This window comes from Pelecanus crispus, chromosome 19 (assembly GCF_030463565.1).
Source record: "Pelecanus crispus isolate bPelCri1 chromosome 19, bPelCri1.pri, whole genome shotgun sequence".
Classification (NCBI taxonomy): domain Eukaryota; kingdom Metazoa; phylum Chordata; class Aves; order Pelecaniformes; family Pelecanidae; genus Pelecanus; species Pelecanus crispus.
In genome coordinates this window covers 930,237-946,647 of record NC_134661.1, presented here as the reverse complement: position 1 = coordinate 946,647, position 16,411 = coordinate 930,237, and the positions used below count along the sequence as shown (strand labels likewise).

General features: G+C 49.4%; 1 protein-coding gene across 1 annotated transcript in view; it reads left to right on the top strand.

Annotated features, from left to right (window-relative positions):
• The window catches only part of KIRREL3 (kirre like nephrin family adhesion molecule 3), a 135,150-nt gene that overhangs the window by 13,020 nt on the left and 105,719 nt on the right, over positions 1-16,411 (top strand). The window contains 1 exon segment of the mRNA XM_075723397.1: positions 14,277-14,426. Within this exon segment, the coding sequence (XP_075579512.1) occupies positions 14,277-14,426 (150 nt within the window).

Sequence of the window (16,411 nt, the reverse complement as noted above, 5' to 3'; positions counted from 1 at the left end):
CTTTTGGTGCTGGCTGTCCTGGGTACCACCTCACTCCTGACAGCGAGGAGGGAGCTGAGGGAGAGATGTTCCTGGCTGTTGCCACGGGCATTTTGCTTCAGCAGATCCCGAGGTAATAAGGCATCGGTAATTGCACCGCTCCACGTGAGCTGCGACGTGACTGGCACCGGAGCGTCGTGTGCGGCGCTGGTCGGGGAGCATGGAGCAAAGCCGGGGAGAATGCTAACTGCGGTGGCAGGAATGGCCCAGGGATTAGAGAGCGGGTTGTAAGAGGAGAGACTGGAGGAGGTAAATTTATATAGTTTAGAGGAGGCTCAAGGGGAGACACGACCAGAGTCTATAAATACACACAGCAATAGAAACCAAGGGAGGAAATTATTCAGAAGAAGGGAGGACAAGGAGCAGTGCCTGAAGCAAAGGCAGGAAAAGTTTATGCTGGGCCTTGCACAGAAGGAGAACAGCTTTCAGCATCAGGCTGAGATGGGGTCCCACTGCTGCCGAGCCAGCCTGCTGCCGCTCCGTGCTCCCCAACCCCTTCTGAAGCCTCGCAAAGCCGGTTTCTCTCAATCCTACCCAGCTCCGCTTGGTTTTACAGCAGCCCCACCTTATTTCTTCCCTGCCAGCCGTTTCGCACGGGCATCTTGCACCGAGCTGCCCCAGCATGCCTTAGAAGGTTTAATAAAACAGATTAAGATGCATTTGGGCTTCTGGCTTGACGACTCGTTCCCCTCGGACAGCAACATTTGCCTTCGCTGGGTGACAATGCTTTGAGCCCGTAGCCTTAGGCGCTGTGGCTTGTTGCTAGTCATCTCCCCAATGAATAATACACGGGCCTGAATATCTGTCTGCATACATCTTCCTTTCCTATAGGGTAATTTAATGTTATCTTTGGGCCTCCTGCTCCTGAGATGAAGAGATTATTTCAAACCTGCAGCCCACAACCACAGCCATTGGTTTTCAAACGTCATTAAGTTTCATTATAACAAATAAACACTGCAATGACATTTATAAGTTACCAGAGAGCACAGAAACACAAATATGAAGCAGATAAACTGCATTTGATCCAAATAATTACTGCAGGCAATATCGAGCTTAGGCTGAGCTGGCAGCCGGGTGCCAAGTAATTTATAGGAGTCCGTAAGGCGCTATGTTGCACATTGCTTCTTAAAAATGATGATGATGGTTATGTGTCTCTCTCTAAAGCCTTAAACAGGTTACGTGCCTGCCTCGCTGAAGGCAGCAAGCCTTTCCTCGAGTCAGAAACAACGGTGGTACTGGCTAAATGCGTGGCTGTTACTAGTTTGGGGACTTTTTCTATCCCCATTCCTCAGGATTTTAGCCTGAAAAGGGACCTGTGTTTGAAGTTTGCTGTGGTTGAAACTGTAAAAGAGGCTTCCCCCCCCCCCCCCAATGGAGGTTTCTATCCCCAGCTGTGAACTCATAAGGTTTCAAGAGGGGGGAGTCCTTTGAGAGAGATTTGCGCTGTAAGAGTGTGTAATATTATTATAATTAAGTTCCTTTCATTTCGACTCCCTGCTCTTAACCCTGGGGAAGGAATCCTCTACCAGCAAACCAGATGGAAAAGCATCTCCCCCAGCTCCCCCCCAAAAAAAACCTGAACGAAAAGGGGTTTTGTTGCCGTGCCGGTTGGGTGAACTCTCGCAAAGCTTCACCTCCCTGCGCAGGGCTGGGTTTTTCTCTGTTCCAGGGTGGCACGTCGTCTCCTAAGTGAGCCGTGTGGAGCTCGTCACGGGATGGAAAGCTTCCGATGTCCTGCAGGCATGGAGGCTCAGCCCAGGAGGGGGTTCAGAAACAGCTGGGTTTATTGACGAGCATCTCTCATTACCTGTTAATTAACTCAGCAGGCTGGAATGTGCTAATCTTCTCTTGGACTGGGGTTTTGCACAAGCAAGCCATTGACTCTGCAGCGGGGACCATTGAGAAGGAGCCCGTAATAAAACAAACAGCAAAGTCTTGTGTTTAAATACATTTGAGCCCCCTTCTGACGCGGTCCCTGCTCCTCCAGCGATAAAGCGGAGAAGTCGCTGGGTCCTTCAGCAGTGGTAAAGCACGGCCACTTCCCCATGGCTTCTCCCAAGGGTGCACATGGGCTGATAAAGCAGTTGCAGGGCTATAAATACTGGCTGAATTCATGTTTCCTCTTGGTTTTTGTGGCTCTTTGGCTTTGTTTGGTAAGTCCCAGTTGAAAAGCGGGACCTGGTTGTTGTAGGCATTGGTGCAGGTCACCGGCCTCCTCCGTGATGGATGAGCATGGATAACTGCACTTTCTACGCATTTCCCTGGGTCTACGGATGCTGTAGCAGCAAGGGTTTTCAGGGGAGGGGAGTTTTTATTAGGTCTTCACACATGGATAGAAAAGTACATGAGTTTCTAAGCGTCTTCCTCAGGTAACGAGGGTGGGCACATGCATGAAACGTTTCCTGCTAAACCCATGATCTGCTCCCTGTCTGTTCGTCTTAGCATCTCTTACCTCCTCCTGTCTTTTCCCCACCGCTTTTTTTTTGTGCATTGCATATGCTTAACTTTAGGCTGTTCTTCAGAATAATTTGTTTTAACTTTAAATATGAATCTTGCACGCTAAAAAAAAAAAGTGCATATATTTACAATCATTTCTGCTTGGAAAAATCCAAACAAACAATAATTACAGCAGAAACCTGCTAATTCTCATTCCACTTCATCTTCAGGCTTGATAATTCACACAACACAACCTGAAGCAATCTCACCCCTCTTCTCGGCTCAGCTAAACAGCAGGGAGCTGGAGCGAGTCCTCAGCCTCAGCACGGTCTTGGTGCATCTGGAGTATCATGTAGCTAATCTGGCCGGGACCCCCCGCAAGAAGCAGCAGGGTAGATGTTTCATGCAGACAGTGGCCTCTCAACGTTTTAGGGCAATAGTAAGGCTTGTTCTCGCATTTTCCTGCCTCGATAGGGGCGGTTTGGTACCCCAGCCCAGGCGTTTCTGACGCGAGGAAGGTATCTGTTGGAAGGCATCTTTGCGTGGTGGCAACTCAAGCACCTGCAAAGATGGAGGCAAAGTCCTGTAGAGAAACTTGGCTGATCGCTCTTTGTGTGAATTCCCAAATCGGTACGGTGAGCATAATGTCTCTCCGACCTGCGGTGAGATTTCTGACACTCAAATTTATTTTGAGAAGGATGTGGGTGTATATGTACTGATTAAAGTTTGGGTTATTTCCTGGTAAGCTCTGGCAGAACCGTGTTTAAAGCAGTGGAAGGTAAAGGGGACAAAACACTTGTTGTGCAGTGGGGTTTTCACGGGGAGTTTGGCTAGAAGATGGAAGACAGGAGCAGAGTTTTTCAGTAGTTTTAGTATCAAATATCTGCATTTTCTGTTCGGAAATGAATCTTCATTTTGATTTCTCTCTGTGACTCAAAGCGTGCAATAACAGGTTTTGAAAAACGAGGATGGAAGTGAAACATGGTGCGACCCAGGGTGAGCTCTTTGGTCTAATTTTCCGCCCCGTAGACTGCACAACTTCCAGTTGCTACTCTTCCTGGGAGCAGAGCCAGACTTTGAAATCTCCAAATCATTTGTGAAATGGATTATTCATCCTTCTCGTTTTCCTACGGACGAGTGTCCTGCGTGCCCTCTAACTCAAAGATGAGCTGAGATTTATAGGACTGTATTTCAAAAGAGCAGCCTTGATCTGGGAACAAAGGGTGGGCTGAGGGGACACGCCTGGATTGAACGTAATCTATGGCTGTGAGGGATCACCTGAGAGATTTCAGAAGGTCGCAAGGGATAAAATCCTTAAGGATTTTACCAGGGAGATGGTGTGGGGAGCAGACTGCTGCCCACCATTTTGAGCATCAGCTGTTGCTTTAGAAGGAAAAGTTCCTTTTCCCCCCTTTGTGGATTAAAATTTTGTATTGTGATTTGTATCAGGAATAGTGTGGCCAGCAGGAGCAGGGAGGTGATTGTGCCCCGTACTCGGCGCTGCTGAGGCCGCACCTGGAATGCTGTGTCCAGTTTTGGGCCCCTCAGCACAAGAAGGACATTGGGGTGCTGGAGCGTGTCCAGAGAAGGGCAACGGAGCTGGGGCAGGGTCTGGAGCACAGGGCTGGTGGGGAGCGGCTGAGGGAGCTGGGGGTGTTCAGCCTGGAGAAGAGGAGGCTGAGGGGAGACCTCATCGCTCTGCAGCTCCTGGCAGGAGGGGGCAGGGAGGGGGTGTTGGGCTCTTCTCCCAAGTAGTTAGCGATAGGACGAGAGGAAATGGGCTCAAGCTGTGCCAGGGGAGGTTTAGGTTGGATATTAGGAAAAATTTCTTTATGGAAAAGGGTGGTCAAGCATTGGAACAGGCTGCCCAGAGAGGTGGGGGAGTCACCATCCCTGGAGGGGTTCAAAAAACGGGCAGAGGTGGCACTTGGGGACATGGTTTAGTCTAGTCTACCCTTGATTGGTTTAGAGTAGACTTGGCAGTGTAGGTTAATGGTGGGACTGGATGATCTTAAAGGTCTTTTCCAACCTCAACGATCCGATGATTCTATGAAAATGGGTGGGTTTAGGTCCCAGGAGCGTCTGTGCAAGGCTCCTGCAGCTGAGGACCCACCAACCACCTTTGCGAGCGCTGTCTGTCGGCTATAAATAGTTAGCATTGGAAAAGCGTCTGTAATTGCCACGGAGAAAGCTGGCTTGGCTGGAGTTGCTGAAGCGTCCCCTCTTCTCCCCTCCGCTCCCTCGCGAGCCCGTCAGCCTGGCCGCTGTGGAGCCATGCCAGGACATCTAAGCCTTGACAGAAGAGCAAGCCGTAATTTATTATTCCACGACAGGTTGCTCAGGAGCGCCGATAACAAAATATTTCTCGGAGTCTTTTGCAATTTCCAGTGGGAGCTGGGACCTCCAGGTAGATCAATGTGAGGAAATCTCTTTCCCCTCTGCTCACGAGAGCAAAGCATCTCCTGTCTCAAGCCGGGGATGCCGATCAGCGCCGTGCCCAGGGTTTCCAGTGCCTTTGAAATGGCTCGTGGTGCTGTTGCCCTCCCTTTCTAGCAGGAACAGGCACCCCTGTACCCCGAGCAGCCTTGGCAGGAGGCTCAGGGCCTGACTGTGGGGTAAGTGCAGCAGCCCAGGCTTTGGGGACGAGTCCCTGGCTCTCGCCCCGGGGCGCGGGGAAGCGCACACTCTTCTTCTGTCTGCCATTAGCTTTAGAAACGCAACGAGCTTTGCCTCCCGCTGACCCGTCCATTCCGCTGCGAAGCCTCCCCTGCCTCTCTGCTGCAGGAGTAAACCCTCCTGTCCTGGCCCCTGTGGCAAAACACCGCCTAATTCAGTTTGCTGCTTCTGTCTCCAACCCAGGAAAAAGGCCCACGTGCCCCAAAGCTCATCCGGTTATTTTTTTTTTCCAGCTCTGTCAGCTTGTCTAATAGAAGATAACACTGCTTCCTACGAGCCCAGCTTTATCTGGGCAGCGGGTACGTGCCAGGTTGTTAAAGCAGAACGGCCAGGAGCCATGCGTTGAGTCTGAATATTCAGTGTAATCCAGTCCATAAGGTCACTCGAATGCTGCTTTTTGGGGACAGCTTATTTTTTATTCCGCGACGCAGTACATTAGTTTGTTTTCTATCAGTGCAGCTACCGAGAACAGGCATTTAATCTCACAAGAGGTAATTCTCAAAGCTGGTTGCTGGGAGGAGGTTGCTAATAAATATCCCACGGTAAGTATACTCTTACACCTTTCCCAATTGGTAGCTAATAACAGAGCAGACGATGACATTTAAGCCCTTTCTGCATGGCTGATCAAACTACTCGCAGTGACTTTGAAAGCAGCGCTGGGATTTCATGTGGGTATCAAAGCGAGCGGAATACTCGATAGTTCAGATCTCTCGCCTGTGTGACTAATAGACAAAAAGATCTCCAAAAGGTCTAATATCTTATTCAAAATTTCTCTGTCTCACGTTTGAAGCTACTTAGTGGACGCAGTGGGACGCTGATGTTTCTTCTCTGAGCGGCGTTAGGAAAATATCTGACGTGGCTGCGGGATGAGCTCAGGGCTGCGTGAGGGCTACGCAGGCTTGTGCAGGGCTGGTGCGTGCCTGGGAGGCAAAGGGTTCTGCAGAGGCCAAGCTTAAACTCGGCTCCGGCTGTTGGCGCCGCTTTTCTTGGCGCGGTCCCTGCGCCCAGCGTCGTTTTGGCTTCGGTTGCGCCTCAATGTAGCTCGGTTCCTCCCCTCCGTAGCTGCGCGGCTGCTTGGTGTCGGTGGGGGCTGCCAGGTTTTGCTTGCTGGGATGCTTCAAGGGGGGAAAAAAAAAAGGGTCCCGTCTCCCTCGGCGTCTGCGGGCAAGCAAAGTACGAGCTCAGCTCCCTGCTTCGTGCGGGGAGAGGGGACGTGTCCGAGGCCAGGTCACACAGCTGGCTGGTCAGCGAGAAGTAGGCTGCTGCTCGCCTTTCCATACGGCCAATTCATGGCTTGACTGAAGGCTGGTGTGCTTTTATTTTTTTTTTTTTTTTTTTTTTTCTTTCAAACTGAGTAATTCAGCAACATCAAGCATACAGAAGCCACGTGAGCCGGACTTATGTAGTCAAACTAAAAAAGGCCAAACTGACATTTTTGTTCAAACAGATTTTTTTTTTTTTTTTTTCCTTCTCCCTCCAAGGAAGCAAAATACAATAACGGAAAGCTTATGCAAGGGATGAGCTCAAGCTACCTTTCTTTTTTCTTCCGCAAAGCCAAAAGGAAGCGCAAGACGCGGCTCTGGCCGTCACCAACAAGAGACCCTCCCTTGGGGACGCTGCTCCACGTCTCCTTGCTCCGGACAGCATCGCTGGTGCGATTCATTGGCTCCTGTCTGGGGAGCCAGTGGTTTTTCGCTCCTCTGAAGCTGCAAGGAAAGCTTGCCTTTGTCCTTGCCTGGGGAAACCCTTGCTGTGCCCCTGGGGACGCTTGGCTGTCCCTTTCCTTTCTGTTCCACGCGTTCTGTGCTCGGCCAGCGCTTGCATGCGACCTGGAGGCCGGGCTGGGTGGCATCTCCCGGCAGGGAGGTAATTGGGAGGCAGGCAGGCAGGTAATGAGAGGCTCTTCCCCGCTCTCCCTGTCTGCGCTGTGCTTCCCCCTGAGTGACAATTCCAGGGAGATTTGTAAATAACGTAACGCTTTTGTACGCCTGCTTTTCCTAGTCATCTGAAAATCAATGCAGGCGTGTGCTTTCGAGCGCGATGGGCCTTATGCAGGGAGCTCGTTGTCCTTGGCTTCTTGCCCAGGTGGCCAAGAAGGCCAACAGCATCCTGGCTTGTATCGGGAATAGTGTGGCCAGCAGGAGCAGGGAGGTGATTGTGCCCCTGTACTCGGTGCTGCTGAGGCCGCACCTGGAATGCTGTGTCCAGTTTTGGGCCCCTCAGCACGAGAAGGACATTGGGGTGCTGGAGCGTGTCCAGAGAAGGGCAGCGGAGCTGGGGCAGGGTCTGGAGCACAGGGCTGGTGGGGAGCAGCTGAGGGAGCTGGGGGTGTTCAGCCTGGAGAAGAGGAGGCTGAGGGGAGACCTGATCGCTGTCTACCACTACCTGAAAGGAGGTTGTACTGAGGTGGGTGTTGGGCTCTTCTCCCATGTAGTCAGCGATAGGACGAGAGGAAATGGGCTCAAGCTGCATCAGGGGAGGTTTAGGTTGGATATTAGGAAAAATTTCTTCACGGAAAGGGTAGTCAAGCATTGGACCAGGCTGCCCAGAGAGGTGGGGGAGTCCCCATCCCTGGAGGGGTTCAAAAAACAGGCAGAGGTGGCACTTTGGGACATGGTTTAGTCTAGTCTACGCTTGATTGGTTTAGTGTGGGCTTGGTAGTGTAGGTTAATGGTTGGACTGGATGATCTTAAAGGTCTTTTCCAACCTCAACTATTCTATGAGAGGGCCCGTTTGAACGAGCGCTGAGAACCAGCCCATTCGTCACGGGATCGATAGCAGAAGCCATGTGGGGTGGTGCGGCGACAAGCCCTTGTCTGTTGGGAAAGCGTGGGCACGCAGCCATCTCTACGCTCCCTTCCCAGTCCTCACCGTGTTCAAGAGACGGCTCCGTCTCCAGGCGTTGCGTAATGAGAAACCAACCCTGAGCCGGGCTGAAACGCCATGGCTTTACACCGGGGCACTTGGTGCTGCGATCCGCTTGGTCTGATGAGGGACCCTTCTAGGATGGCGCGTGGGCTTAGGTTATCAGGCAGCAGCCCCTTGATCGTCCCCCGACCGAGCGTCATGCCGGCTCCGAGTCGAGGGAAGGCTTAGCTCTCCGCATTGAGGGACGATGAAAACGTCCCACCGCTCCTAATCACTGGGCCTTTCATTTCTGAACGGTAATATTTTTACGAGGAGCTTCACAGCCCTCCTTGGCCACTTCTATCCTCTCCTCGACAAAAAGGGGCTAATTCTTTTCAGAACAGAATGGAAATTCAAAGCTCCACTTACATAAAAGGAGCCACAGTGTCTCCGTTTCTAATGAGTCATTGTTCCCTCTGTGAGTCCCTTGCTTCTTACTACAATACTCACTTCTCTTGGGTAATGAAAATTTAACTATCTGCTGTTCCCGGTTGCCTCTTCTCTTCTTGCGGCAAGTTGTCTGCAGGCAGGCTGGTTTTTACACAGGAGGCTGCAAGCTGAAATAATTCAGGCAAGAACTCGTGCAAACAGATTGCGGTCTTCAGAGAGCTTAGAAAGCCGGTCGCCGATTTGGGCTTTGGCGATGGAAGGAGCTTCAAGGTCCTGCTGCGTCGCAGGCGCCCTGCCTGAGCTCGGCAGAGGTGTCGTGTAGGTGCCCCTCTCCGTCTTCTGGGTTGTGAAATGGGATTTTTGGTCCTCCTCGCCATGCGTGGGTGTTGGGACTTCTCTGAAAAGGAATGCTACGGCGCTGGCGGCGTGATTTCCTTTGGAAGTCACAAACATAGCAGAGTCTCAGCCTTTGTTTGAAAGAACAAGGCAACGTTACAGAGAAACACTGAAAAACAGGAGCCACAGGTGCCAAATCCATTAAGGAAATACAAAGAGTTCTAAAGTGGTTCTCTCTTTTCCCTCTTTTTTTTCTCCTTACGCTTTTATGACATGCTTGTGACTTCATAAGGATCCTGCCTGTGATTTTTGAAAGCAGGGTTAGCATTATTGCCTGCTCGCCATTCACAGTGGGTCCTTTATTCTCCCATTTTTGTTCCTGCCATGTAGCATTTCAATAGCCGTGAGAAGTGTCCCCAGCTTTTGTTTTAGAGACACTTCCTCCAGGAAGACGGGCGGTCTCGGGGCCAGAAAACGGGTCACGCAGTCGTCTGGCAGTGTAAATAGCTCCTCAGGGAGCGAAGCAAAGCCGGCGACCAGGAGAAGATGAGGCTCTGAGATCAAGAGCCTCTCACGCCTTCTCTGACACCAAAGCCCCCATCTACAATAGCGGGTCGACCTGCGGCTGACAGCCTACGTTCGGCAGAAGGGCGGCTTGAGAGTGCAGATAGGACTTCGCCATCGCGCTGGAAGGTGGCCAAGAGGCATGGTTAGCATCTCATTTACATAACATTTGCTTTTTTTTAAAAAAAAAAAAAAACAATGAATTCCAAGTCCTAATATTTGCTTCTGCTTGGCGCGTCTCCTCTGTGGGCTGAATAGCAGAAGACGCTCGCATGGATGCTCTTGGGAGGGCAGAGTCGGTGCCGAGCGGCTCCCAGCGACGCTTGCGGAAAGCCAAGACGCTTGTGGAAAGCCAAGCGTCGATCGGGTTCTTTCTTTCGTTGGAAGCGTGCTAAGCCTTTACGCTTGAGAAGAGGAAAAACGGGGTGTGGAAGTAAGAGAGGACTTACACGTGGCGGGGGACGGGGACGTGTGCACGTCGTTGCATCTCCCCGCTCTCTGCGATCGCTGCCGCGGGGCAGAGGAGCACTGCCCGAAACCAGAACGCGGGTTCCCTTCGTGCAGCAGAAGGGTGCTGTAGGAGGTGCGAGGGAGATGGTAGGTGGCTGGTGTGGGTGCCTTGCCTGGACTCCTGGTTGGGCTCATGTGGTCTGAATTCCGATCTCCGCAAGGATTTGGATTTGGGAAGCCAGGTTATAGTTAAAACCGGAGTTTCGGGGCTATTACCCTATATAGTGGAAGGGGAGAGGATGGGAAACTTCTGGTTGACCGACAGCATCTTGTGTGGTCGCTGAGGTGCTGCTTGTGTTTTGTCTTGCAGCCGAACTGCCCTGCTTTGAAACCAAAGCACCATTTTGTAATAACGTTGTAAACGTTCGTGGAAAAAGTACCCGACTGCCGTGTTTCAGCCCATTTTCTTGTAGCTTGAAACCGCTCAACCTGCATTTGTAAATCACCCTCTCCCAATCTCCCCATTTGCAGTTATTTTCTATCAAGTATCTTATCTCCCTTAAAACTTTTCTGCAAATTACGTGTTCCTCTGACATTAAGACATAAGACAGCTGAAAGCTGTAACGTGGACAGGCCTCTGATCTTCCAAACCCAGTTAAACCCAGTAATCAGACTTTAAGGTGATTTGAAAGCTAGTTGAGCTCTGCCTTCGGTACTTTTTTTTTTTTTTGGCTGCTTTTTTAGCTGTGATTTAGGGAGAGATGATCCTGCCGTAGAGCAGGGACTGGGCCAGGTAATGCTCTTAAGGTCCTTACCCCTGTCTCTCCTTTCCAGTGACTGAGTCTGAGCTGTTTGAGATGGAGCCTTGGACCAAAAAAAAAAAAAAAAGGTTTCAAGTGACAATTTTTCACACTGAACAAACAGAGGGAAGGAAAAGACAGGAAACATATGCTATGTTTCTGCTCTGATTTTCCATGGCCATCAGCAGCTCTCTAAAACAAATCAAGAAACAAAAAAAAAAAAAAGAAAGAAAAAAAAACACCCAACCCTAAAAAGGGCTTCATTTCCAACAGCAATTACCAAATGAAGCCTCTGCTTAATGGACATTTTCAGAGGGCATGGACATCACTTTGTGCTTCTGCTTTCTCATTACGACTCTTGCAGCTCCCAGCTGACAACCCGATAATTCTCACCGATAAAACAATCTTTTTGGGTTATTGCTGCGTTCCAGCGCTGTCCCCGCTTGCCTGGCTTGCCTTGAGAATTGTCAAGATTACGGAGTGAGCCGTGAAAACATAGTTAGCGGGTGGAAAATATATATTAAAAAAAAAAAAAAACAAACCACACAACAAAGCAGAATGCCCACTTTTTTTCCTGTGTCCTTTCCTAATTTTCTCACTCATCCCTGTTTTTCCCTAGTATCCTGGTAATGCTTGTCCTTTATGAGTGTCTCAACAAAATACAGAGCTGCTGAATATTCCCTTTGAAACAAAATTTCTAAATCTTAATTCAGTATAGCGAGGGTTTCTGCTGGTAGCAGAGGCCACCGTGACTTCCAGCGAGTGTCTCCCAGCAGAAAGAGCTGGAATCTCCTCGGGAATAAACCTGTTGTCCCTGCAGCACCGCACCAAAAGCCGCCACTGTGGCCTTTTGGAGCCCCTGTGATGAAAATCAGATTTCCTCGCAAATACGTGGGTGCTGGGGGAGCCAGGACCTCAGAAATACCCAGGAATATTTTGCTCGAGGCGCGCCTGGACACGGCAGAGAGGTTTGCAAAAATTTCAGCAGGGCTCTGATGTATGTAAACCCGTAGAAATCCAGAAAGGATGGCTCTGCTCTTCCCCGTGCATCTTTAGCCGGCTAAGAGCAAGTTTAAGTGAAGCTACGCTAAATTAAACTGAAATATAAGCTTTCACGTGGGGTCTTGCATTGGTTTAACTGCGCGAGTTCGAAAATGATTGAGCTTTGTAGCTTTGCCCTGTAGACAAGGCCCAGCAACTCATTTGGAAACAAGTTTAGTTGCCAGAACTTGTGTCACACTTAACCTTGGTTTAGGATTAATCATCAGTCAATGATTAAATTGAGTTAATGTAAATGAGGATTGAATTGATTTAGGGTGGGTCACATGGAGACTGTCCTGGTTTAACAAATTGATTTTAAAGAGAAACTTTTTCTTCAGCCCACTGTGATCCTGTGTATTGAACTGACATTCAGCTGGGGGGTGTGGGCTTTTAATTCCATGCCTGTTGCAGGGCAATAATTCACGCGCAGCAAAGCTCCTGATCTTTAAAACCCCTCGGGTAATACGGCAAGTTGCAATCCAGTCGTTCGGCCTTTCTCCCAACTTCTCTCTTTTTTTTAGAGCTCTCCTATATCGAGAGCGAGACGTTATAGAATCATAGAATCATCGAATCGTTGAGGTTGGAAAAGCCCTTTAAGATCATCCAGTCCAACCATTAACCTACACTACCAAGTCCACACTAAACCAATCAAGGGTAAACCAGACTAAACCATGTCCCCAAGTGCCACATCTGCCTGTTTTTTGAACACTTCCAGGGATGGGGACTCCACCACCTCTCTGGGCAGCCTGTTCCAATGCTTGACCACCCTTTCCGTAAAGAAATTTCTCCTGATTTCCAACCTAAACCTCCCCTGGCACAGCTTGAGCCCATTTCCTCTCGTCCTATCGCTAACTACTTGGGAGAAGAGACCAACACCCACCTCACTACCCCCTCCTGTCAGGGAGTTGTAGAGAGCGATCAGGTCTCCCCTCAGCCTCCTCTTCTCTAAGCTAAACAATCCCAGTTCCCTCAAGTGCTGGCAAAGCGGCTATTCAGATGCTCTGCAAATAACTGACACAAAGGACCATGCTTGCAAGGCGTCCAGATATCGGCAGATCAGCCCAAAATGCCTTTGCGTTTAGGACCTTCCAGCATTAGACTCTGGCACGACGTACGTGTGCTAGCTTGAAGCATGACGTGCCATCTCTCTGAGCTATCCCAGAGGTATATTTGGTTTAGGGGTGCTTTGTCAGTGTTTGTTCTTGCTTTTACTATTTTCTTTACAGGCTCAGATCCGAGAGAAGGGAGTGACCTGGTGCGGTGCTGCCGTGCGCCCCGATCCCCCTTGAACCACAGGGATGTGCTGATGGGCATCCCGGATTCCCACCTTCCCCGACTGAAAACCACAGCACTCATTTTGGAAAGGGAAAAAAACAAACAAACAAACAAACAAACAAAACCACAGAAGGAATTAACACTTTGAATGTTTCTTCAGTCATGGCAAAGTCATGGAATGATGATGTATTTCAAAGAGTGAAAATAAAACATAGTGCCAGTGCTTAGCAAACCCTGGTGTGAAAGAGGTTATGGTGCTTCAGAGTACTTTCTGTGGAAAATGAGAAGTTGCACCTCACACCTGAGGTGTGAGACATCTCGCCATGGCAGGAGCTGACCCAAGGGCTTTGAATTGTTATTGCAGCATTCAGGGGGAGGAGGAAGATGATAAAACACCACATTTGGTCCACCTGTGTCAACCAAGGTGGTAGGTGTCACACTTAAGAGCTTGGCTCATTAGGGTTGGATTGCCCAGCGAGGTGGTGGAGTCCCCATCCCTGGAGGGGTTCACAAAACGGGCAGAGATGGCACTTGGGGACATGGTTTAGTGGGCATGGGGGTGTTGGGTTGATGGTTGGACTGATGATCTTAGAGGGCCTTTCCAGCCTTAGTGATTTTATTTTCATTATAAATAATCCAGCCTCCAAGCCAGGAAACATGAAATTGCTACTCTACCCTTAATTGGTTTAGTGGTGGACTTGGTAATGTGAGGTTAATGGTTGGACTGGATGATCTTCAAGGTCTTTTCCAACCTAAACAATTCTATGATTCTGTGGTTTGTGAGTTTGACAATGAGACCTTGGCCAAAGGCAGTGCTGAACCAGGCCTGTTGCTTCCTTTCATCCCCAGACGTGTGCGAAGCTGCCAGCAAATACAAGTAGGTTACGCTCTGGGAGAAGAGAGAGTTGTTCTCCTGCGTGTTTTGTAGCAGGTTCCTAACCATGCGTCCTGATTTCAGAGAGCACGTGCGGTGGGAGCAAGACTCGGAAGCAGAGGACCAACGTCCTCTTGTATTGGGCGTCATACAAAATATTACTGCTGCGTGAAAACCTGCTGCTTTTCTCTATGTTGATCGTGATGGCTAAAACACCGGCACCACAATTTGGAATAAAATAGTTAGAGGAAATGCTTGGTATCTCTTGGCTGTATCATTTTTTTTTCCTCAGGGATGAAAAACATTGTGCATTTTTGAGTGTATGAGGGGGCAATAAGTAATCACATAATTAAGAGCTGCAGAATTCAACCTCTGGTTTGTGCTGTGGCGGGAGCATCTTGGGCCGTTGCATCCCAAGGCACCGCGTTGAGTGGAAAACCCCCCAAGAACTGACAGCCTCCTCTTTTCTCTCTTGTCCCCCTCTCCAGGTCAAGCATCCTCCTTCACGCAGCAGCCCCAGGACCAGGTGGTGATCGCTGGGCAGCCCGTGACGCTGCTGTGCGCCATCCCCGAGTACAATGGCATCGTGCTGTGGATCAAAGACGGGCTGGCCCTGGGAGTCGGACGGGATCTCTCAAGTAAGTCGCGAGCCCACCCTACCTAAGCAAGGAAAATGGGAGCTCTCCCTGCCCAAAGGTGCAGCCACGGTATTTATTTCAAGAATAACAAGTTTTTTCATTTCAACTGCAAAACCTTCCAGCCAGGTCAAACATAAGCATTGAAACTTGGCATAAACAAAAACTTTTTTCACTCTGACTTGAAACAAAACAGTTGGTTTCCCACAGGTGTGACATGACCCTTTGGAAAGCCTGGCTTTTGTTTGGGTTGACTTTTGGAAACAAATGTCATGTTTCCAAAATGCAGGCTGAAATGTTTTGTAAATGTTGAAAGTGCCTGTTTTGACATTCTCAAAAAAAAGAAGAAAGCCTCTCTTTGCTTTGGATAAATGTGTTTATTGCAATCCAGCGGAGCCCACAAGTACTTGTGGCTTCCTTAAGCTGTACTTTGGGCAAATTATAGTTCGGTAATAAAATTCCCCAGATTTCTTGTTACTTAGTCCCACGCATGCATTGTGATTGAGGGTTTATTGCAACTGGCGAAGACTCTGGAACAATAGTGGAGAAGTTACACAGTTTATATATTTTGCTGGAAAAATGCTCATTTCTTAGTGAAATATTTCACGGGGCTAAGGGAGAGTGTTCGCTTGAGAGCCAGAAACCTGGGAGGGCACCGAGGGCTTGCAGGAGCCGCAGCCTCGTGCCCCCGAGCACAGCAGAGGTTGTTGCACGTGTGACGTTGCCACTGCTCAACTTCTGCCGAGCACGGGAGACCTGAGAGGGGTTTTCGGCATTCAGAAATCAGGATTCGTGTTTCTTGGTCTCCAGGGACCCCGCTCTTCTCTAGAGTGCAAGGCCTGCTTTTTCTTTTCTTTTTTTTTTTTTTAATACATATAATTACTCATTTTGCAGACTTGCCTGAGTGAGCAGTCCCCTCTTCAACTGTTTTTCAAAGCTCCGTGCCACAACTTTTACATATATTAGAGAGCTGAGCTTTCCGTACGAGACCTCGCAACACAAATGGGTAACAACAGCTCTACTGAAGTATGTAGCTTCTGTGAATGACTTCCACAATTAACGGAGCCGGGGCTGCTTTAAGCAAGAGGAACTGCCAGCTCGCATGATACCAGCTCAGCCAGTCATCTAATTAGCTAAATACAAACAAACCCATCATTTGTATTTCTTGCGGTTCAGGAGAGCAAATCCCGCTGTTGATAGCTTGCAAAACAACAAAAACGCAAGAGCGTGCCAGGCTGCCTGCATTACACAGCGCATTAATCACCGGCGTGGGGAAGGATGGGGTGATGGCAGCCTTCCTTCCGCGGCGCTTCAGATGTCTCAAAACGCGGGGCAGGCTGAGCAGGGCTGGCGGTGCCCCCGCAGGCCCCTGCCCAACATTTACGCAGACCTCGTAGTGGAAGTATCCCAGGGTTTCACTACGTGCACGGCTGATTTAAGGAGTTAAGGAAATCCCGTGACAGGTCGCAGAGGAGTCAGAGGTGGTGGGTTTCCTGGTAGAAGGGCTTATCCCTTTTCCTAGGAATTTCAGTGAACACTGAAATCATCAGCACTTCTTTTGTCATAGAATCATTGAATCATTCAGGTTGGAAAAGACCTTTAAGATCATCCAGTCCAACCAGTAACCGCACACTACCAAGTCCACCACTAAACCAATTAAAGGGAGAGTCATAATTAATTTCATGTTTCCTGCCTTGGGGGCTGGATTATTTTTTAATGAAAGTAAAACTAGGAATCACTAAGGTTGGAAGGGAGCTTTAAGATCATCAGTCCAACCATCAACCCAACACCCCCATGCCCACTAAACCATGTCCCCAAGTGCCACCTCTGCCCGTTTTTTGAACCCCTCCAGGGATGGGGACTCCACCACCTCTCTGGGCAGCCTGTTCCAATGCTTGACCACTCTTTCTGTGAAGAAATTTCTCCTAATATCCAATCTAAACATCCCCGACACAACTTGAGGCTATTTCCTCTCATCCTATCGCTTG